This window comes from Phycodurus eques, chromosome 2, assembly GCF_024500275.1.
Source record: "Phycodurus eques isolate BA_2022a chromosome 2, UOR_Pequ_1.1, whole genome shotgun sequence".
Lineage (NCBI taxonomy): Eukaryota > Metazoa > Chordata > Actinopteri > Syngnathiformes > Syngnathidae > Phycodurus > Phycodurus eques.
The window spans coordinates 40725995-40750935 of NC_084526.1; the positions used below are offsets into that span (position 1 = coordinate 40725995).

At 40.5% G+C, this 24941-nt stretch overlaps 2 protein-coding genes across 7 annotated transcripts in view; both read right to left on the reverse strand.

Moving 5' to 3' along the window:
• Positions 1-20749, reverse strand: part of nfat5b (nuclear factor of activated T cells 5b) — a 46205-nt gene extending 25456 nt beyond the window's left edge. Inside the window, exons 1-2 of one of the 4 annotated variants that reach the window (XM_061670681.1) lie at positions 20381-20749; positions 3478-3600 (exon numbers count right to left, since the gene is read on the reverse strand). In XM_061670681.1, the coding sequence (XP_061526665.1) occupies positions 3478-3600; positions 20381-20453 (196 nt within the window). In that variant the 5' untranslated portion in view covers positions 20454-20749. Of the gene's footprint in view, positions 1-3477; positions 3601-7474; positions 7548-20380 lie in introns of those variants that run through there. The other 3 variants (XM_061670682.1, XM_061670684.1, XM_061670683.1) reach the window with 3 other exon arrangements.
• A 506-nt stretch (positions 20750-21255) lies between these two features.
• Positions 21256-24941, reverse strand: part of LOC133399264 (polycystin-1-like protein 2) — a 29080-nt gene continuing 25394 nt past the window's right edge. For all 3 annotated transcript variants that reach the window (XM_061670679.1, XM_061670678.1, XM_061670677.1), the window contains 5 exons: positions 24530-24690; positions 24111-24321; positions 23313-23414; positions 23080-23211; positions 21256-22256 (listed from right to left, as the gene is read on the reverse strand). In XM_061670679.1, the coding sequence (XP_061526663.1) occupies positions 22068-22256; positions 23080-23211; positions 23313-23414; positions 24111-24321; positions 24530-24690 (795 nt within the window). In that variant the 3' untranslated portion in view covers positions 21256-22067. The remainder of the gene's footprint in view (positions 22257-23079; positions 23212-23312; positions 23415-24110; positions 24322-24529; positions 24691-24941) is intronic.

Here is a 24941-nt window from a genome sequence, read left to right on the forward strand (position 1 = left end):
TCTGGCAGGGAAAGAGCCCGAACTGGTGTGTGAGGTCGAGAAGTCCTAGACTAGATATAGTCGGACTCGCCTCCACTCATAGCTTGGGCTCTGGTACCAGTCCTCTTGAGAAGGGTTAGACTCTCTTCCACTCTGGAGTTGCCCACGGTGAGAGGCGTCGAGCAGGTGTGGGTATACTTATTGCTCCCCGGCTCGGCGCCTGTATGTTGGGGTTCACCTCGGTGGACGAGAGGGTAGTCTCCCTCCCCCTTCGGGTGGGGGGGACGGGTCCTGACTGTTGTTTGTGCCTATGCACCAAACACCATTTCAGAGTACCCACCCTTTTTGGATGGCGGAATCCCCTGTCAGAAGGAGTTTCAACTCCCACCTCCGACAGAACTTTGCTCATGTTCCGGGGAATGCGGGGGACATCGAGTCCGAGTGGGACCATGTTCCGCACCGACCGGAGCTGTGGCCGTAAGGTGGTCGGTGCCTGTCGTGGCGGCAATCCCCGAACCCATTGGTGAACACCACCGGTGAGGGATGCCGTCAAGCTGAAGAAGGAGTCCTATCGGGCCTTTTTGGCGTGTGAGACTCCTGAGGCAGTTGATGGCTACCAGCTGGCCAAGCGGAATGCAGCTTTGGTGGTCACTGAAGCAAAAACTTGGTCATGGGAGGAGTTCGGTGAGCTGAATCTCAGATTCAGGATGAGCAGTGTGGTTTTCGTCCTGGCCGTGGAACAGTGGACCAGCTCTACACACTTGGGGGTGCATGGGAGTTCGCCCATCCAGTCTACATGTGTTTTGTGGACTTGGAGAAGGCGTTCGACCGTGTCCCTCGGGGGGTCCTGTGGGGGGTGCTTCGGGGGTATGGGGTACCAAACCCCCTGATACGGGCTGTTCGGTCCCTGTACGACCGGAGTCAGAGTTTGGTCCGCATATCCGGCAGTAAGTCGGACTCATTTCCAGTGAGGGTTGGACTCCGCCAAGGCTGCCCTTTGTCACCGATTCTGTTCATAACTTTTATGGAAATAATTTTTATGCGCAGCCGAGGCGTAGAGGTGGTCCGGTTTGGTGGCCTCAGTATTGCATCTCTGCTTTTTGCTGATTATGTGGTTCTGTTGGCTTCACCAAGCCGTGACCTCCAACTCTCACTGGAGAGGTTCACAGCTGAGTGTGAATCTGGGATGAGAATCAGAACCTCCAAAGACCATAGTCCTCAGTCGGAAAAGGGTGGCGTGCCCTCTCCAGGTCGGGGATGAGATCCTGCCCCAAGTGGAGGAGTTCAAGTATCTTGGGGTCTTGTTCACGATGAGGGAAGAATGGAATGGGAGATCGACAGGCGGATCGGTGCAGCATCTGTAGTGATGCGGACTTTGTAACGATCCTGTTGTGGTGCCAAGTCGAAAGGTGAAGCTCTCGATTTACCAGTCGATCTACGTTCCTACCTTCACCTATGGTCACGAGCTGTGGGTCGTGACCGAAAGAACAAGATCCGGGATACAAGCGGCTGAAATGAGTTTCCTCCGCAGGGTGTCCGGCCTCTCCCTTAGAGATAGGGTGAGAAGCTGGGTCATCCGGCAGGATCTCAGAGTAGAGCCGCTGCTCCTCCACATCGAGAGGAGCCAGATGAGCTGGCTGGGGCATCTGCTTCGGATGCCTCCCGGACGCCTCCCTGGTGAGGTGTTCCGGGCACGTCCCACCGGGAGGAGACCCCGGGGACGACCCAGGACACGCTGGAGAGACTGCATCCTTCGGCTGGCCTGTGAACGCCTCGGGATTCCCCCGGAAGAGCTGGATGAAGTGGCTGGGGAGAGGGAAGTCTGGGCGTCCCTGCTAAAGCTACTGCCCCCGCGACCCGACCCGATCCGGATAAGCGGTAGAAAATGGAAACAAATGTATATATCAGACAAAGATAACCCAAGTGAACATAAAATGCTGTTTTTAAAAGGTGATTTTATTTATCAAGGGAAAAAATATTCAAAGCTACCTGCCCATATATGAAAAAGTAATGCCCCCCCCAAAAAAACATCTAAATGATTTCCAAAACTTTTGAAAGAATATTCTATGGACTGATAGGACGAAAGTTGAATTTTCTGGAACGTGTGTGTCTCTCGTTACATCTGGCGTAAGTATAACACAGCATTTCAGAAAAATAACAACAGTCAAATAAGGTCCTGGAAGACTTGCCGTGATTTATGGAACCATGAAGTCTGCTCTTTACCAGAAAATCCTGAAGGAGAATGTTCAACCATCAAATCGTGACCTCTACCTGAAGAGCACTTAGGTTCTGCAGCAGGACAATGATCCATAACACACGGGCAAGAAAACTTCTAAATGGGTTAAAAAAATAAAAATGGAGGTTTTGGAGTCGCTTCGTCGAAGTTGAATCTGATTGAAATGCTGTGGCATGACCTTAAAAAGCCCGGAATTTTTCCTGAATTAAAACAATTATGCAAGGAAGAGTGGGCCAAAATATCTCCACAGAGATTTAAAAGACTCGTTGCCAGTTATAGACAACTCTTGATTTCATTTCATAGGGCCAGGTGGCTTTGAATAGTTGTTTTTCTAAATAAATAAATGCAATATTAAACATTAAAGTGGGGAAACTATTCAAAAAAAGAATTTATAGTGCCGTCCATGTATCCCACAATGCATCTTGAAAAGTAAGCACCCAATGGTCACTGGAAAAGCAATATATCCCATGATGCATTTCACCGAGATGGAAAGAAAGTTAAAAAAATGTACAGAGACTGACGAGGGGGCGCAGTGGAGCTAGTGAAAATACACGAATAATTGACCCCCCCTAAAAAAAGGGTTTTGTATAGTGTATCTAGATGTCATAAGATGGTGTCAAAACACCTAAAATGTAGAGGACCATAAAGCACCAACACCATGGTGCCATGTTACATAACTCCATTCAGTAGTTATATAATTTAACACAAACAAACCACTTAGCTAAATAACACACTCGCAAAAACCAGTGTGAAGTCATTAAACGCAACTCTTGGCATTTATACACATTAATAAACATTCGGGAAAACTGGAAAATTGTATTTAAGGACTGCCAACAAAACAAGACATTTTGAATGTAGACAAAAAAACAAAACAAAAAAACACCACTATCAACGAATTAAACCTAACAACACAAAGATTTTACCAGGTGGAATATATGAGCATTTTTTATGTAGAAATAACGGGGGATAGGTTCCCCCCAAAATATATACACTATATGCGAATTTGCGAATGCCATACCACAAATTTGCGGGGGTTCACTGTAGTCCACTGTATAATATGCCCTACAAGGTATCGTAATTAGGGAGTAGGGAATGAGTGAATGATTCCAAACACAGCCTGAAATAAAAATTAAATGCAAAAATGTTGTTTCCCTAACACATGAGGTGACAAAATATCACTGAGATAGCAGATACATGTCTTCTGTTTTGAAGCATTTGGGCGCAATCTATCTTGCTCAAAGAGGAGAAAATAATTATCCTACCTGCAGCTAAAGCAGCTGAAGGTGGCCCGGCCTCTCCACCGCTGGTTTGGCTCATGCTTAATGGGTTCAGATGGATGTTGGAAGAAAACTGCAGCTCTCTGGGCAGAAAGTCATACACTAATTCTGGGGGATACAAAAGGGGTAAGATTGGATTGAACCAATGAACACATTCAAACACAAAACACTCAATAACCAACTCCAGTGTTCTCCAATTTAATCAGTTTTAATAAATTCTCCTGGAAAAATGGTCCCATCTGTAGTAGGTTAGATGAATTGATTGATTACTTGGACAACTCCAATTCCAATGAAGTTGGGACGTTGTGTTAAACATAAATAAAAACAGAATACAATGATTTGCAAATCATATTTAACCTATATTTAATTGAATACACTGCAAAGACAAGACATTTAATGTTCAAACTGATAAACTTTATTGTTTTTAGCAAATAATAATTAAATCAGAATTTTATGGCATATTCTAAAAAAGCTGGGACAGGTGGCAAAAAAGACTGAGAAAGTTGAGGAATGCTCATCAAACACCTGTTTGGAACATCCCGCAGGTGAACAGGCTCATTGGGAACAGGTGGGTGCCATGATTGGGTAGAAAAGGAGCTTCCCTCAATTGCTCAGTCATTCACAAGCAAAGATGGGGCGAGGTTCACCTCTTTGTGAACAAGTGCGTGACAAACTAGTCGAACAGTTTAAGGACAATGGTCCTCAACGTACAAGTGCAAGAATTTTAGGGATTACATCATCTACGGTCCATACTATAATCAAAAGGTTCAGAGAATCTGGAGAAATCAATGCATGCAAGCGGCAAGGCCGAAAAATGCCCGTGAATGCCCGTGACCTTCGATCCCTCGGTTTTTGATGCAGTGCCGATCAAAAACCGACATCAATGTGTAAAGGATATCACCACATGGGCTCAGGAACACTCCGGAAAACCAATGTCAGTCAATACAGTTCGGCGCTACAGCCGTAAGTGCAACTTGAAACTCTACTATGCAAAGCAAAAGCCATTTTTCAACAGCACCCAGAAACGCCGCCGGTTTATCTGGGCCTGAGCTCATCTAAGATGGACTGATGCAAAGTGGAAAAGTGTTCTGCGGTCCGACAAGTCCACATTTCAAATTGTTTTTGGAAATTGTGGACGTCGTGTCCTCCGGGCCAAAGAGGAAAAGAACCATCCGGACCGTTATGGACGCAAAGTTCAATAGCCAGCATCTGTGGTGGTATGGAGCTGTGTTAGTGCCAAAGGCATGGGTAATTTCACATCTGTGAAGGCACCATTAATGCTGAAAGGTACATACAGGTTTTGGAGAAACATATGCTGCCATCCAAGCAACGGTTTTTTTCATGGACACCCCTGTTTATTTCAGGTAGACAATGCCAAACCACATTCTGCACGTGTGACCACCAACACACGTTTTCCCCCATTTTGTCCTTATAATAAAGTCGGCCCGATCCACTCTGGTTGTCGTCGCCACGGTAACGAGTGTATCCAGTCGCATTTGAGTTGACAAGATAAAACACAATGATCCTAAAAAAAAACGGGATACGGTGCTATCGGAATACAAGATTTTATTGCAGTAGTCTGACATAGTGCAATCGTGAAAGAGCAAATTTGTCTTGTAGTCTGATCCGTGCATTATGTGTTGTCTGTCCCACACCGCCGACGTCTTTATTGGCCGTCAGCTTTTTACAGTACTACGTCAAAAGACATGCTACAAGGCTAAAAATAAACTAGCTTTTGGATTCAAATATACTGTGCACGATGGCGACGAGGAGTCAATGTCTTTTGCGCAGCCGATCAATGACATGATTGATTGGAGAATTATGACGTTAAAGCCGATCAGCATAAAATGCTAATTATCGGCCGATACCGATCAGGCCGATAAAATCGGTGTAAAGTCTACAGTTTTTCAGCTCTCGGTTGTACTTTACTATGAACCAAGATAACAACACACATTATACACACTCACTCACTGTCTCTCTCGCTCTCACACGCGCACACGCACACACACACACACACACACACACACAATTAAAAAATATAGATGCCGAGATACAGCGTAGGACCAATGAAAGCAAAGCTGTTTTCCATATTCAAATTAAAGGAGAACAGCGATCCAATCAGAGCAAAGCTCATTTACATAGCAAATATTAATGAGAAATACAGCCATCTCATCTGCCAAATACTTTGGACCAATTTAAATAACTTGGAAAAATGGAATTATGGGCATTTCCAACCCAAGTTATCCTGAAAACCTGATAAAAGTACATCAAAGATGATAAAATAAAGAAATAAAATAGGCGTGGCATGGGATCTTTTTAAGCCCCAATTAATATTCCCTTTATTGTGGCTCTTTGTGTTAATATTTAAAAAGAAAATTGTTCTTATCCTCCTATTGATACATTTGTTTTAATTTGATTCATTACAAGGGTCATGCTTGTTTTATGGAACTATTTATTTTGATTAATGTCAAACATGACACTTTATTTCAGTTAGTAGTTTTGTTGTTTAAAATGAAAAAAAAAAATTGTTTTGAATGTTACAGTATTATCGCATGAGCTCTGACCAACCTCGATAAATGGACTTTTAACTCATTGAAGAAAAAAACCAAACAAAACAAAAAAATAGAATTGTAGCACTGATACAAATTAGGATTGTTCGACCTTGGCGCAGGTCTGAGCTCGAGTGAGTGTTTTCCATTCTGGTTATCATGAGCCAACATTTCTGAAACAATAAGTTATAGAGCTAAGATAATAAAGTCTATAGGGATGTCCACTTGAGTCCAGTGAGATGATCAAACTCGTATCAAAATGTCAAAACAACTCAGGTGCATGAACAAAAACAGATCTTATTACAACAGGGAGCAGGGCTGCACAGTTCTCATTTAGACATTTCTCTGTACACTTCATGCCTCGGGTCAACACATTTACTGGTAGCCTGATTCACCTTCCAAATGTTATGGTATGAACCCAGAGAATCCATTAAAGTTGCCCGACTGTCTTTCCTGCCAACTGCTAGCCTTAATTACTTGCAGCTGCACCCTGGGGTTCAGTGTAAATATCAGATACTTAACGCTCTCATTGTTACCTCTTGCTAAGTACAAAACCCAAACCCGGGACGCACTGAAAACAGCCTATGCTTCGTCATTCCCAAAGCCCTCTAGTCTCTTACAGCTCAGACCAGATGAGCAGGGAATGCTGATTCCCAGAAAGGGGGCTTAATTCAGAACTTCATACAGTATACTCAGGGATCGACTGCGGCTGTGCTGCCTATTTCTCCAAGTTCTCATACCTGCCAGGCTGCCACTTCCTATACAAAAACATTCTCCCTGAGAATATCTCCGAATAAAGCTCCAGTCTTCTTGGGGCTCGCTCGCAGACTGCACATGCAGAAACATGTGCTCCAAGTGGGCAGCCCTTCCTGTAAACACATTGCCAACCGCACAGGCAGAAAATATGTACACTTCGCTCCACTCACTGGTCTCACATCACTGGCTGGACTGTTCCAAGTGTTTCCACAGGCCCTGGATGTTTTGAAAGAGTGAAAACTGCTGAATATTTGTTTCCTTGTAAGCAGACAGAGTGCAATTCTTCGTTCGCACGTGACAAAACACTCACCCTTTCAGGTCAACTACGGTATGTAAACAACAAACCACACCGCTTCAAATTTGGGATTTTAGCTTTGTCGTAGTGATGTTTCAACCAGTGAGGACCGCTACTTTCTTCTGTCCGTCTCCGGTCATCATCATAAAGGACAATACTCATTTAACAGATTAAAATTTACACTCGTAGGCTTGCTGCTCAAGTGGGTAAAATCAGGTTTTCGCATTCCCTGCACTAGCTTAGTTTGTGTTACAGTGCAGTATTCACACAGAAAGTAAATATGATTATTTATATATTATTTCATCATCGTACCTTGTGTCATGCTGTGTTATGGTAAGTGCTGCAAGCTGAAAAAAAAAAAAAAAAAAATGAATACACTCACCATGTAACTGGCAGGACACACTCCCACAATCCCATTCATTCCGTTCACATTCCTGCTGCTTGCACTTACTAGCCCCGACACCAAGGGCGTGGCACGTTTTTTTGGGGATGATTAAAACCCCTCCTCCACTCCACCTACCTCTTGCTCTCTCCCCTGACTTGTTTACTATGATTATGGAACCATGTCTTTACTCAAACTTGCCCAACAGGTTAGCACGAATCACATGTAGAATTCTGTCAAGCAGAAAGACAGCAATAGATTGAACCATAGGTTTTTAAATTTAGCTATATTTATCTTTGGGATTTTGCCTAATTTGTAAAGTTATTAGACACACGAAGTTAAGATCACTGTGTCAATATATTGGGGCTGGTGGTGGTCTACAGCAAAGCTTGTACAACAACCCTGAAATGTTTACAGCCGAGCCTGCATGACGGCTGCCAGGGGCTCCATAGCAACACAGATCACCGGACAAGTTGAATTCATTCTCGTGAGGAAACCAAATTGAAAAATCTAATTCAATTGAAGAAACAAAAATAATCAAATTTGTAAAATCTCCCCTCACATTCTTTTAATATAACCACAATATTGATACACCGCTCATGAATAATTTGTGTGTTATTTCAGCGGTTTCCTGTGTTTCCATATAACCACGTTACGCAATCGATATTATTATTGTATTTTGATTGAACATTCTTGTACTTCTCTTGCAGTTTTTCACCAGGATGTCCATGTTTTGCATTGTTTCAAAAACCAACCTGAAGAGCTGGTTTTCTACCACCACATAGCACAGAGCAAGAGCTGATAAAGGTGCACCTTGGAACCTCGGTTTGTATGCCCTACTTTGCATATGATTTGGTTATTCGTCTAAATTTTGTCCAGGTTTTCGCACATCCGCTCAGTTTTCATACCAACAAACGTGTGAGTCGCCCATTCCTTTCCCGAAATCCATGCTTGTTCATCCGAAGCATTTCTTAAGTTGTGTATAACGGGTTCAGCAGATGACAAGGCTTATTCCACAATGCAAGCTTTTATTAACAACTCAAGGCAAATAGCCCTCGCGGCCTGCTCTGCAACACTCGGGCATCATCAACATAAAAAATTCTGTCAAATGTTTGACCTTCAAAATCAAAGTTTCACCACACTCAATAAACAAGCACACAACAGTTTGAGTGAAATTGCTAAATAAGACACCATGGGGAAACAACAAATCGATAAAATAAATAACGCACTTCATTATTGAGTCAATGTGTTGTCAGATTATTACGCCAGTCTGTGCTGCTGTTGTGCCTGTGCCTTATATTGGAGAGAGTGTACTGTTCCTCCCGTGTGCGCTTTGGCCTCTTTGGGACAGTGTGGCGCATGCATGCCGATAACAGAACTTCATCAGGAGGCCTCTAACCAGAAAAATAAATTTGCGATTGAACGGCATCAAAAATTACTTGTTTGTCACAGAATAGCAAGAATATGCCTGTGAGCATTGTTATGTTTTCTGTATGTACTGTATATGTTGCTGCAGTGTTTGCGTGCGAATATTCGTTATTTGGAGCTAGACAAGTACCACTACTTTAGCACGAGCTCTGTTAGCTTGTCAATAGGATTTTGCATTGAGCTGTTAGCGTTAAGATGGCAATGTTTCTAAAACAAAATGTGCTGCATTAAAATATACAATGTGTATATTTTTTTTGTTGTAGGTTTAGTTTTGCATTCAACTTCTACTGGAATGTGTATAGTAAGTAATTAGAAGCAAAGTTGGACTCTTTTTGAGGAACACTCAGGGGAGGTTGCATGGCAACACACGATGCATTCAACTGTAAAATGATTGCTAAAATAAAATAAAAACATTGTTAGGAATGTGCTAATGGCTGGACGTACTACACTATAACAGTTAAATTGTCATATATATTTTTTGACTTGAAGTCTGGTATTGAAAACATTATGAAGGGTATCCAAACTATTTACAGAGGACAACACACAAACTCATGCTGGATCACCAGATAATGCCACCTTCACGTACACATGCATACACAACTCTCTAGAATGGGGGGGGGGGGTGTACACAATACTACTACTGTCAGTCCTATCAGAAAATATCAACAAAGCAACCACAGTGTAACAGAAGTGATCAAAAACGGAGTCTTGTGCCAAAGCAGCTTTTTCTGTATGATTCACAGGGAAGTGATGCTGAAGCAACAGGAAAAGCCTTGAGCATCAAAGGGACACATTCACCAACAGCATGACATCATCAAGCAACAATATAAACTGCTTAATTGAGTCAACATTAAGGAGGTATTGTTATGAAATTTTGCGCAAAGGATCTGTCCAGCTCGCGAGTACAGTCATAACCCGTCTTACATTTAAATGGCTTACTGCTAATTGCTTTAAGCAAATAGTCATACATGACGAATGAACAGTAAAGCTTGCCGATATGTGTATATATGAAAATGATAGGAAGGAAACAGGAAGTCAAACTGACTCAGACTTGTTCCTTAGATGGCACCAGTAAAAGCTTAAGCTTAGAATATTTGACCAACGGCTATTCGTGTACGCCCTAGTTTGATACACTGAAATCTTCCCAAATTGATTTTGTTTTTAAAAACGACCCATTACATTTTAAAAACAAATTGTGGCACAGAGAATGAATGCTTTAAAGCATGTAAACAGATTCAAATAGCAGTTTATCTGGAGCAGTCAGTTAACGACAAAAAAAAAAAGTACAAACTAAAACAATAGCTGGTAAAATAAGTGGAAATTTAGCTCAAAGTAGGACGATTACATTCAGTCAAGGCACTCACTAAGTCACAAGAGAAGAGTGAGAATTCCATCATTTAGAAATGTAAAATGTTCAGTGAGACACCATCTCACAACCATCACAGCCTTAAAAGGTAAAGTAGAAGGATCAGGTTTGCCGCTCAAACAGGCGGCAAGCCTAGAGGACTTTAAAGAGATAGAATTGAAAAATTCTCTCCCTCACCCGGCTTTATTTCGGGAGTACTTTAAAAAAGAGCTGCAACAAAGTGCTGTACCTGTATGTACAAATAAATCCATAAATACAAGATTATTTACGAATTAAAATACACAGTGTTCCCTCGCCACTTCGCGCTTCACGTTTTGCGGCTTGAGTGCTTCGCGGGGTTTTCCAAAATAATCATCAAAAAAACAAAACAAATTCATCAAAAATGAAAAAATACAGTCATATTTGCAGCCATATTGCGGAAAGACGCGTTGTTTCATGTTGATGCGTGAGAGAGAAGGTTTCCCTGCATGCCAAACAAAAGAGATGAGTTGACTCAGAGGCTTTGTACATGCCTGTACTGTACTGTACATGCCACGGGCACTCATACAAGGCGCGTGATTGGTTCCCGGCGCGACATCGACCAATGAGAGCACGAGTGGATTTATCCCGTGAGCTGATTGGCTGCGCATCATCGCAGCCTCACCCAGCATCTTCCCTTGTTGTGTCTCGCCAGTCTCGTCCACGCTGTTGACTGTCTCGCATACTCTTATCTTAGTGTTGTGTTCGTAATTAATTTTTTTGTTTAAGCAATAACTTTTTGCGAAAAAGTGAAACTGGTCTGGCCTTTATGAATCATTTTTCAGCATTGCCATAACTCCAAGTTGGTTTGCGTGAGCGGCGTCAGGATTGAAGCTTGTCAAAACGTCAGACTGCTCTACACTTTTTCATGTCCTACCGCAAAGTTGGTTTTATATTGTACCACATACATAGTGAGGATTTTTTTTTTTTTTTTTTTTTTTTGCTTGTTTGATAGATTTAACTACAATGTGTTTAGAGATGTGGCCTTGTCTGTGGTGGCACGCTCTTGAGCTGGTCAAGAGCGAATAATCCGGGTTAGTGATTCAAATATTTGCACTGAAATATGAATCACGAGTCCAAGCCCTCAATTAACACGTATCCTATGAGCCCTCAGGCTAGCAGCTGCTAAGTACACAAGCCCAGTTAGCGGACTCACGAAAGGCGACGAGGCTGCTTGAACACACCGCAGACTTAGATGATTTGGTTGCATGTTGTGATAAAATCTGTAAGAAACGAGTAGACCCCGAGAGAACAGAAAAGTTAAGTCAAATTCAATCAAGTTTGGGCTTGCCACGGAGGGATGGACCCATGGACGCTGTATTAACTCATCAAACAAACCAACAAAAAAAGGCACGGTACATGTAGGTCAACTTTTGTGTAGTGCGAATGATTTAAATTCAGTCAAAACATATCTGCCTGCCTATCATCAGTACCTGCACAGGAACGCATAGAATTATATGAAATTATATCGTCTTAATCAGTTTGTTTTTAGTACTATTTTGGTACCAGCTGATATATTGGAGAATTTGCGACGCGGTTTCTGTCTACCATTTTAAGTCTAGTTTTCTGAAAATACAGTGGTGCCTTGAGATACGAGTGACCCGACTCACTGGTGTTTCGAGATACGAGCCGTACTTCGGCTCAGTTTTTGCGTCGACTTGCGAGCGCAAACTTGAGATACGAGCGCTGTGTAATGGCAGTGACTTTCACAACAAGCAGCAGTTTAGCAAATAGTTGACATTTCATCGAAAAAGGGGGTTCAAGCTGTTTAACGCCACTACCAGTTGAAGTTTACTCTAAAACTGAACAACACGAAGATAATTACACTTTGTATATTTAATATAAGAAAACGGTGTTCCCTTAAGAACAGAGCTTAATGCTAACATAAATGGAAAATGCCAATGACATGCTAAAGGTCAGCATCAATAGTTATGGTTTTACAACCTGTGAACCGCTCCCATTCCCCAAATTTCACAATTTTTCAAAATAAAGGCCAAAATTCAAAATGTTTACACATTTAGCTACAGTTTCCTTATTTCTCAAACGATTCGCACCGTTTCAACTTCTACGTATGCAGCTCATTCAAGCCAACGTGAACCATTCCCATTCACCAAATTTCAAAATAAAAGCTCAAATGTATTTTTTTTTTTTTTTTTTTTACAAATTTAGGTAGTTTCCCTAGTTCTCAACCGATTTGCACCTTTTCAACTTCTACATGTTCAGTTCATTCAAGCCAACCTGTGAACCACTCCCGTTCCCCAAATTGCACAAAATTTTAAAATAAAAGCGCCCAAATTCAAAATGTTTACAAATTTAGCTCGTTTCCTTATTTCTCAACCGATTCGCACCGTTTCAACTTCTACGTGTTCAGCTCATTCAAGCCAACCTGTGAACAATTCCAGAAATTTCACAAAATTTCAAAATAAAAGCCTGAAATTAAAAATGTTTACAAATTTAGCTACAATTTCCTTATTTCTCAACTGATCCGCACTGTTTCAACTTCTACACGTTCATCTCATTCAAGCCAACCAATTCCCGAAATTTCACAACATTTCAAAATAAAAGCCCGAAATGACATTTTTGTACACATTTAGCTACAGTTTACTTATTTCTTAAGCGATTCGCACAGTTTCTGCCTTGCCATGTTCAGCTCATTGTCGCCATCCTGTGATGTCGCCATCCCATTCCCCAAATTTCACAAATTTTCAAAATAAAAGCCAAAATTCTTACACATTTAGCTACCTACAGTTTCCTTATTTCTCAACCGATTCGTACCGTTTCTACCTTTACATGTTCAGCTCATTCTAGCCATCCTGTGACCCACTCCCATTCCCCAAATTTCACAATTTTTCAAAATAAAGCCTTCTATTCAAAATGTTTACACATTTGGATACATACATATAATTTACATATTGCGCATCATTCCCTCCTTGTACATTTTGAACTGATTCAAACAATTCTAACTTCAACATTTTCAGCTCATTTCATTGCATTCAATATCATTGCACATTATTACATATCATTGTATAGCATTTAACATCATTTGATATCATTCCATATCATTCAATAACATTCCACATTATTTCATTCGGCATTTCAGCATTCACACACAATTTCTCCAGCAATTGCACAGCCTAGTCACTAATATTACACTGGAACTTTACTGACACACCTTGTATGTTTTGTGTGTAAAAAGTGAGCCAGTGCCCTCATACACCCCTGCTCCTACTCATTTCAAAACAGAATCAGGATTATTTTGACGATGGCTATCGCCTTACAAGTCAACGATAGTACTTAACAAGACTCTCCTTTCAACTACTACAGTTTTTACCGCTATGCCCGCAGGGCCGTTAGATCACACCTTGCTGCCAGTAGACACAGAAAAAAAAAGAAAAAAAGGGTAGAGAAATATGGCAACTATCTATACTACTGACAGCTATCCAAAATGTTTGCACTTGACGAAATACCTCGCCATACAATGAAATAAGGGCCTAAACTCCCGAGAGGCATTGTAAATCAACATCAAGTTGCTAAAGAGGTGTTCTACTAAAAGAATAAGTCATAGGCAGATATTCAATGTTCATGACATTGAGATTTTACACAACTATAACTATTCTAAGTCAGTAAGTGTTACACAAATGGTTTTATAAACAGAGGACTCTCATAGACTAACAAACATGTTATTATTATGTTGTTATTACCATAGAAAATGGTTTTCTTTTAAAGAAACCACTGCATAGCAACTGGTTTTCTTCCGAAGTTTTTATGACTCAAATATGCGTATAAATGAGGTCGAGGTGAATAAAAACGATTAACTGTCCTCTGGCTCAGCATCGCACCAGATAATTATCTATCTTTCCTGTGATTTAATAATAAGTATTTGTTAAGGCTGGGCGATATGCTCTCAAAATCAGATTTAATATTTTAATCGTTCGTCGTCTATACTGTACTCGTAAACAGAACCCCGGCTAAGTGCTTAATTCGTTTGGGTAAATTGCAGTATAGGGCAGATTGTATGCAGTTTATCACAACACCCGCTACCATCATTGACGTAGGTCTCAGTATCTGTATGGGGATACAGGATTGATTTGTATTATATTTGTATTAAACATACTGTCAGTATGTCAGTACAGTAACAGTCATTCATCATAACAGAAGTAAATGTAAAAGATAATACAAGAATATCAATAGATGTCTTCATTCAGCACAGTTTTACATGTTCAAAGGGAGGAGGAGGAAGTAAAAAACTATAAAACTCTATTCTTACCCTTTATCTATAAATCTTCACTCATATCATGTTAATACGCAATAGATTACAGTGTTCCCTCACTATATTGTGTGTGTGTGCAAATTCAGTGCATTTTTGTTGTTGTTTGTTTTTATAATTTTCATATCACGCATAATTCGCCATATCATGGGATTTTGAGCGTCTGCTGTATTTTACGCTTCCTCTGACCGTCCCTCTTTGTCCAGACGCCGCTCCGCTTCTCTCTTCTTCCGAGAGAAAAACATTGTTATAGGTAGCTGTTGCCGCTCTTTTTTCTTCTGGGCGAGAAGATTCACCTTCGATAGTTAGCACCTTCCTTTGCCTTTTGGGTGCGACCGCAGGTGCCCTTGCCGGTTTCACGTTTCGTCGACATTGTTGGTTATGTCTGGGAGAAAACTTGCAAACAAGAGGCACTTTAGAGGTACACTGCTAGCAATCGAGCACTAATTTAAATTTAGCAAGCCGAACGCATTCTGTGCTGTACAAGTGACATGGCACGGAGGAGATGGATTCAAATTGGCTTACAGCACCGTAGCCAATCAGGACGCAGCGTACAATGCGGGATTTGTACGCTGTAAAAGACAGCATGCAGAATTGCACTGTATAAAATCTGCGAAGTCAATTAGGACGCAATGCGGGTTCGTACGCTGTAAAAAAAAAAAAAAAATGCATGCAAAATTGCACTGTAAAAAAATCCGCGATAGTCGAACCGCAAAGTAGCGAGGGTTCACTGTACATACATATATTTTCATTCGTCAAGCTAACACATCCAGAAGTTCCAACCATGTTTACACCGGAGTTATATATTTTTTAGTACTAAATTTTTAAACCTCTTTGTGAACGCAGAGAGTGAGTAACAGCTTTTCAATTATGTTTCATAATTGTTCCGTAGATTAACGCCTCCAACCGAGACAAGGCTTCATGTTTGTTTTTGTCTTTGTTTTGTTTTTAAGTGACTGCTTTTGCAACATACTGTAAAAATGGGCAACATATCTTAGACAATGTTCAGATAGCCTCAGTAATTGTCTTCCACTGGGCTCCTTTCTTGTCATATGTAAAACAATGTGAAAATGATTCCATTCACGTTGTACGTTTCTTAGTGGGAGTTTTTCCTTCCGTGTAGCACAAAGAACATTTGTTGTAGTGTCTCGGTTTGAAATGGTGAAATAATTCGGCCATACTATTTGTTTTGCTTTGAACAGCCTTTAAAAATACAGCAGACTGCTTTTGCTCCTTGTCTTTGACGCTGAAACCACGAAACTATTCCAAATGCCTAGCAAAATGGTGCTTCCAGCAAACTAGCTCTCTCTGTTCGCTGCCATGTCTTTAGTGTAAACAGTGCGTCAGCAGGCTACAGAAGCCTCTAAGGAGAAGTTGTTAGCTTTAAAAAAAAAAAGAAAAAGGCGACCTTAAAATAAAATCAATGAATCAATTTAATCGATTAATCGCCCACTAGTCTGTGACAACAGTCTTGTTCAATTAAATAGGTGTTTTTCATTTTCTTTGTCAGTTTGTGACTCCAAATTTGTCATCTTTCGAAAGATTTTTTTGTCATTGTTTTTTATTGGATTTCTTGATCGTATCAAGAAATCATGAGTTGAACCGCCACCTTTCTCGCTGAGTCTCCACAGCACAAAGGCACCTCTAAGCGAGGCTTTATTTCAAGATGGGAACATTAGGTTGGACAGCAGAGAACACATGAGCTCCTGCCTCCTGACTGCAGCCTCGCACCTGCCAATGGAAATTGCCTTGACGGCCAAGCTTGCCCCCACTTAATATTTAATGACGTCAGATGCATCTCGCTGTGGAGGGAAACCTGAGGATGAGATGTTACATCTCACAGGTGCTCTGGGTTTTTCGCAGCTGATTGTCAAATCCAATGCCATATGATGGGTATCTTTATGTATATTAAAAACATTTAAAATGCCAAACTCAGGCTTGTTACGAATGGCATAAAACACGACTCAACACAACGTGAACCTTGAGGAGGAGTTGAAACAGATCCTAACACATTAACCACTGTGGGACAGCTTGCTCCAAAGCAACTTTCCATGAAAACGAATTATGTTCAAAGGAAAATAATATGATTATGTACCAAAACAACAGTCGCCTTCATTTCGCACAAACATCACGCAGCTGGTGGACTGGAGAAAAGGGCCAACACTCAAGGCACAGCGCCTGACCACGAGCTCAAATTGGTCTCTGATGGGCTAATTTAGGTGCCATAAAACAGTTTTATAAAATTGGATACACTTCTACAGTGGAACCTCGATATTAAATATGTTGTGTCATTTGGAAATCGACAAAGATTTCCAGAAAAAAAACTAATAATCCCTCAAATCTCAGATGCCCTTAAGTTAATGTTAAAAAAACAAACAAAACAAAACACACAAAAAAAACAGATGCATGAGGCGGCAACTCTGTTATGAAGGCCATCCTCATTCATCATTAAAGTTACCGGCGTTTAATTGTTCTAACATGATTAACTTTTCACATTTGTGTGACTGTTGAGAATGTAGAGATGTTCTTTAAGAGGATCCGAGGTCCATTAGAATCCCGCAAAGGGACTGTGTTCGATTGTTAAACTTTCCTTTGTATCCTGCATAATGTCCAAGTGCATCCACAACAGGTTAAACCACTCGTATACCGAATTGCGCGGCTGAAGCAAAGTCACAAGTGTGCAGTAAATACCAGAGCAGTTGATATTTTGACCTGAACCAGACTCATCTTTTTTTACTAGCGTTTGTTTAAAGTCAATGATTAAATCAATGAAATTCACAAGAAGGTAGCGATGGTGAACAATCCCCAAAACCTTCTTTGGCATAAAACACTGCCAGTCACCGAAAGACAAACCTGTCACATTCGTTGAGAAAACGCAAAAGATTTTGTGATTTGTTAGAAAAAAAATAGCATAAAGATCTTAGCCGGGACCACGTTGAAATGTCCCCGACAAGAGAAAGTAGTAGAAAAGGGGGTCTGCGGGGGCCTAAAATGGAGTGAATTTAGGTCCGTATCGCTTTAACGCGCCGTACATTACAGGAAGTCATGTTTGTCGAAGCAGACCACAGCGTAATACGTGGGACTAATGTTAAGCAAACTCATTTCGGATAACAGCTTTTCAGATTTACATCAGAAATACAGAATCATTGCAAACACAAGGCCAAATATGTTGTTTTATCTCAAGTTGTATTTTTCCCCAACATATAAGATATCAACAACTTTTCTAGGAAATCGAGTATTTTGAAGCGCATGCCTGTCAGTTTGCTTAACACAGCAGAGTCAATATTAATACAGCAATTTAAGCCTGGGTTTACACACGCACTGCGCGGCCGGCCCCTTTAATGATTGACCAGCCTTTGGTTGGGTGTCAATAAGAGAACACTATTTCGAGAGATTTGCTTTTGCAATCGACAACTTCACAGAACACACGGAAAGCTGCGATACTTCAGCATTTACTGTGGAAGATATTTTTGATGTCCATTAAGTTGACAGAATGGGCACACCACGGATTGGCACACCAATCGTGACTGAATACTTCCTATTCATCGGGGTAAAAGGAACTCAATTAAATAAGTGCGTCATCTAAGGGTGTTAAAACCAATTGATCCTGTGAATGACCTTCGCTTTATGCCACAAATGTGAAAACGTTTTTTTTTTTTTTTTTATATAAATACTTTTGTATCACTTAAGGTTCCAATGTTCACTGGAACGGTGGTTACTATACTGATGATAATCCCTCAAGAGGAAATTCACAGTGCTGTGTCATAAATGTTTGAATGACAACTACATGTTACTCATGAGCCAAAACTACTAGTGGGCATTTTGGTGCTCGCAAAAGGGTCGTGTTATTACCGTCATTCGATTAATAGTTGCAGACCTAGTTAGTCTCCTTGTCCTCACTAGTAGTGCAATTTGGCATGCTAGTAGGACAACTACATGTTACTCGTGAGGCTAAACTACTGGTGGGCAATTTGGAGCTACTCGCAGGGCCCAGGAGGCTACTAGTCCATGACTCTTGGTCTACTTGTTGGACCTAGGAGTGTGACTCGTGCAGCACAGTGGTTTAGTAGTTAGGTTTAATTGCATAACAGTAGGCCAAAAGTGACACTAGTAGCATTACATTTTTTTAAACTAGTCAGACAGTCATTCCCCTAGTGCACCCTTGTCATTTAACTAGTGCTCCGAATAGTCTTGCTCGTGAGGACAAAGTACTAGTGCACCTTAAATCTGATTATCGAATAAATACTCAAACAGCTTTCCATGAAAACAGAGCTTCACTTCCTGAGCTGTGGTGCCTTGCTCAAGGATAGCTCAGCAGTAGCCAGGAAGCAGACTAGCATCTTGCCAACAACTAGTTGCCATTTTAGCATTTTGTCGCCAGCGGGACTCGTACCAAAGCCCAAGTCCTGACAGTGGAGCTACTTTGTTTTTTTATATATAATTTGTATTTCCATTCGTTTGTACAGGATTTTTTTTTTTTTTTACAAAATTACAAATATGTATCCAGAAAGATTTCTAAATGCTAATCTTCCCAGTACTGCTCGGTGACATCTAATGCGGTACAGTCGTGACTTTCTCACCTGACTGGTGGTAGAGGTTTGCATATGCTGTATGTTATCGTGAACCAGCATTCTTTATTTTTATTATTATTTTCGGCACTTTTTCCACATTTCTCAACGGACTCAAATCATTCAAACGTGAAGATTGACAAAACTCAGGACAACTGGGGAACGATTTTTGCACACTTTTGACACACTATTTGACATAACCAACTCCTCTTTCCACATCTCTTGACCAATTCAAAATTCAACTCTCACGTTCCACATGACAACAATTGTGTGTTTTTGGACATCCTTGGCAAATAAAGATGATTCTGATTCTGAATTGATTCCACAACATTTCAGTTCAACATCAGCTCTGGAACAGAACTGGACACAGGCTTTATTAACTGTAGGAAAAGATGGGCACTGACACCAGCTTGAGGTCCATGTATTAGTACCTACTTTGTTCTCACTAGTAGGACAACTACTTGATACTAGTGCACTGAAAACTTTGCACTATTAGACAACTGCGTGCTAGATATTAACTAGAAGAATTTGATAATGTCACTAGTAGTGCGCAGATGTCAACTAGTGCTCAGTTTTGCCTCATTGGTAGTAGTGAGTAGTTGTCCTACTAGTGTGCAGAAATGTCATACAGTAGTGTGGGGGGGAACTAGTAGTGTGCAGATTCAACTGTCTTACAAGTGAAAGCAAAAAGCATACTCCTACATGAACCTTAAGCCATGTTATAAGGACAACACTGGCATACATATTGCTAGTAAGGCAAAACAGTACACTTTGAAAACTGTGTGCTACTAGCAATTAAAGTGACATTAAAAATCCCAACTTGTTACCATCTAGTGCTTCACTAGTAAAACAAGGGGCGTGCAGACGGCAACCCGTGCACGTTTTGCCTCACTAGTACTATGTAGTTGTTCTACTAGTCTGTCAGACTTGTCCTGACACAATATGTCTTGCACTAGTGAGGAAACACATTACCAGTAGAGCAGTCGTTCGACTTAACCCTCTGCTAACCAACCCACCTGAGGGCTTGTTTGGGCCCACATGCCGAGCACATGCTCATGTTTACAAGTCAACTCGTGTACAACCTACATTGTTGTTGTTTTTTCAGTCCAATTAGCGAAACTGGTCTGACCGGTGGTGAGTGTAGCAGCTCAGGCTTCTTTTTGTGGAGGGGGGGGGCGTTCCACGTCAGGTGTCATAGCGTAAGCAAAATAATAATATTAAAAACTCGACATTCAGCGTCAAGAGAGAGATACTGTTACCTTTGGAGGAAAGGGTTCCGGGCAATTCGAGGTCGAGGTCCCCGCTGAAAAGTGCGACAAAGTCAGAGGGCATCGCAATCCCTCAAGAGGGCGGAAGCCGGGCACTGTTTGGACCAAGCGTGACGTCACGGCTACTCTGTCCGTTTGTGTGAGGGGAAAAAGTGAGTGGGGGGGGGAGAAAAAAACAACAAAAAGTGTCCAAACATGTGTCCACGTCGTTCCAGCTCGCCAAACGTGTCCAACGAGTGTCTGTCTGGATCCTCTCGCTCGGGCTCGCACACCGTCGCCTGCCCTCACCGTCGTCTCCGCCCCTCAGTGCCACCGACGACCCCTCGCCTGAGGCACCGGGGGCCGCGCCCACACAGGTGACGCAAAACGTCACCAACAACAACTTAGACGCTTCAATACGTAGACTTGCACAATTTCAAGCGGTACTCCCCCCCCCCCCCCCCCCCCAACATTTACTGTTTTAAGTCAAGCAAGCCATGGAAGACACATAACAATTTATATATTAAAAATAATCATAATAATAAACATGGGACAACAATGGCTCATTCCAAAATTGGAGGGCAAGTTAGAGACCAACATCTTGAAGAATGGACTATTCATTTATTTATTTTTTTCATTTTAGTTTTGTTTTTGTTTTTTGCCTGTTTCCAAGACGAATAGGTAGTGCCCTGTGGCGGTCAGAGCTTGAATGGGACACTGTGCGAGACCCCCCCCACCCTCCACCCATCTCACACGCACACACAGATGAAAACACACTAGACTATTTATTTTCTTTAAAATAGATACAATTATATATATCTTTTTTAAAAATAAATCAATAAGAATACAGCAACAGATTTAATAATTAAATAATTTGAAATGAGTACAATTTAAAAACAAAACTGCATTGCACAAACGGTTAAAATTACTTAAAGGAACATTTTATCGTAATAATGTTGGTTTTGTTGACTATCATGCTTGCTTTCTTTTATTTTATTTTATTTATATCTGACTGCTCGCCCTATTACATTCATCTATTCCATGTTCCCCATCCTGCATCTCTTCTACAGAGGGCAACTCCACAAGGGTACGCAAATTCCCCATAAGTACACCACACAATAAAAAAGCACTTCACGTTTTTTTAGTAGATCATAACGCGTTAACTTGAAAGCAAACTTACTTCAAGGATTTGTTTGTACAATCTGATAATACCATCAAAATAAATGCCACATAATACTTAAATATATGTTTTCATCTCTTTTCAGCAGCTATTGTTCATGTTGCACAGTAAAGACATTGGATTTTTTGTGAATACATTTTACTCTACTGAAGAAGTGGTTTACAGAATAACAAAAAACATTTTCAGCATCTAAGCGGTCACGCTGTTATAAATACAAAATGGCACTTTGAGCAAATATTATTCTACTCAATAGAATCACTGTCATGACCCAAGTTGGCTTTAAATATACAGCAGCATAAATTGAGTGCTTCAATGTGTACGATACATATTAATTCCTACAATTTCTAACTGATTCGGCTTCTCTTACAATATAGACATATCTGGAGGATATAGTTAATAAATAAAGCACTTACTTGGGCTGTGACATGCAGTCAACAGCACAGAATGAAGCAAACGCTGAAAAGCAACAACAGTAGCAAAGCACACATGGTTTTACATTCTATATTATAATAAAGTTGACTAAAGTAGCACATACGAGTCGTTGTCAACACGCCCTGGAGAAATTGTAGCGATTCCGTTATCGGAAGCAGATGAAAGTCCGACCTTCTCGGTCAGGCCGTCGTCCCCTTGCTTGCTCTTACATTTAATTCCGAACAGACTACAAAGTTTCAGCATCATCAGGTCCACTATCTCTTCCTCCTCGGATGGCTGTAATGAATCACAATCAATTCAGTGGCAGTAACAGTATTGACAGATCATTTTGGATATTACTAAAATCGGAGGTGGGTAGTAACGAGCTACAGTTACTCTGTTAGATTTACTCAAGGAACTTATTTGGATAAATTGTACTAGTGATTAGTTTTAATGCAACATCCTTTCTAATTTTACTTGAGTATTTTTTTTGTATGTTAAAAAACACTACTTGTATTCAACCACAGCACGCAAATGCAAATTGTAGTTGTGCGCATTCAAAAGGAGCACGAAGAAAAAGCAATCTGCAATAAAGATAAACATGTAAATTGGCAGATCTACATTGCTCAAAATTCAATATAATTATATAATTAATCATATCTGCCTGTGAGCAAATTGTGCTGTTTTATTTTTTTACATTTGTAAACAAAGTAATTTAAGAACATTTATTATGGACATTTGCCTTAGTTTATATTTTATTCTAAAAAGTATTGTTTTAAAGTGCCATTGTTTGCCATCACTTGGATTGTATATTCCTATTTTATTCATTTTATTTTTGTCTGTTTAACATTCATCCACTATTGAAAAATTAAATTGTAATTAAAAAATTATAATTCTAAAAATTATAATTATAAAAATTAAATTACTCATCAGTTATTCGGTGTTTTTCGTTTTTCAATCTTCGATCCACATCTGATTGAAATAACTATCTAAGGGTAACTGAATAATCATACCAATAAATGCAATTTTTAACAATCACTCTGAAATACTGTATACAATGTTGACAACCGTATTCGTACTGTAATTTGGGATTTGTTTGTTGCTATTGTGAGCGAGTTACCTTGTGATGTATCTGTTCTTGACTGAAGGCCACAAGGATGACAGAAATGAAGAGATTGAGCACCACAAACGTCATAAACACGATACAGGAGCCAATGAGGAAGGCACCCAGGATGGGGTTGTAATTGAGAATCTTGCAGACACAGCAAGGAAGACAAATATACAATTGATCAAGATGCAGCAATCACATGTCATAATCTGAGGGTTTTAAAGTTGAAAGAGGCTGGCTTTTACCTCCTCGTAGTTAAAGATGCCCAGCTGCAGGCTGACCATGGTCTGGGCAGCGTTAAATAGAGTGCGATAGGAATACAGCTTCCACCCATACATCAGGTTAGACTGACAAACAGAATAAAAACATTATGTACAGGGGGGTTGCAAAAGTAGGTATAAAGTATAATATACTGTACCTAGGTGTTTATTATTGATGACATGTCAACTCACAGGAGTGTCAAAATGTGCTTGAGTGTAGAAATTAGACTTCGGGAATGTGTAAATGGTATAAAAGCCAGTAATTTAAGCACATAAGAGATTGTACTTAACGGTCATTTGTGTGTTATTAACTGTGACTTACTAAAGCATTTGCTTTTTGATTTAAAAAAAATGTATACCTACTTTTACAAACCCTTTGTAGGCCTACATTATGCTTTATTTTGTGAATGCTCAAAGACATAGGCACAGCTAATACCGTTTAAAAAAATACAAATTAAAAAATGCAATATGTCCTCATGATGGCCGATACCATTGCCAATCCTAACAAAAAAAATATTGTACTTTCCTTCTAGAAAATCAAAGCTGCGATCATTAATAGAAAAGCAATGAACAAACAATTATGTTCTGGCCTCACCACAAGTTCATGTCACTTACAATCCTACCAGATTGCTCTGATGTCTTTCGAAATGAGCTCAAACCCCTTAGGAAAGATATTTCCATAGCATTTAAGGGTTATTATGATCGAATTTGTTTGGCTTTGTTCACAGAACGTCAACAGAAAAAAGAAAAACATCATCTCTAGCAGTGTGGGAAACGGCTCACAGCGATGGAGTAGGCCAGAAACATGATGGTCAGGACCACCAGGAAGCCAGAGATATCAGTCCAGGCTCGCTGGAGTGTTGCTGTGATCATGTGCAACTTAGGGTTGAGTCTCAGCAGGTGCCACAGTTTCACTGTGGCCAACAGCACCAGGAAGGCAATCAGATAGCCCAGCACTGCATCGGCCTTGGCTGTCTCGTGAAAACTGGCATATCTGGAGACAATGCAGCATTATTTTACCATTTGATTCAAGTTTAGTTGTTGAGTTACAATGATATGGTTTATTATTTTTAACTTCCACAGAATACTCAGTTTAAGTTGCTTGTGCAAGCAATTCAAACACATTGTGGACTACGTAGTACTGTATTTGCTACATTTAAAGGTAAGTACTTCTCCAGTGTGCAACAATGTTTAAAACTTACTGGTCTTTGTGGTTCTGGTAGTACTCCATGTTCCGCTTCCCCAGCAGAGTCCTCTTGATAAAGACGGCGAGGGCGCTCCAACTGAGAAGGATGATTGCCAGCTCGAGCAGGTTCAATTTACTCTTGAAATAAGCCCATCTCTGTTGCTTCATCAGCTTTGCCTTCCAGGAAATTTGAAATACTATTAACACTTAATTTACTATAGCAAAATACAATTTGAACGATTGAAATGAATTGAAATTACATGAATCCATTCCAATCCCCCCGCCCCAAGCTAGCATCTGTTAGCTTAATGTACAATCCTGCTCCAAATTTGCATTGACTGTTGAAAATCTTGACTGTGAAAGTTTACAGATATTTTAAGACAATGAGACATGTTCTAGAAAGTATAGTAGTAGTTAAAAAAAAAAGT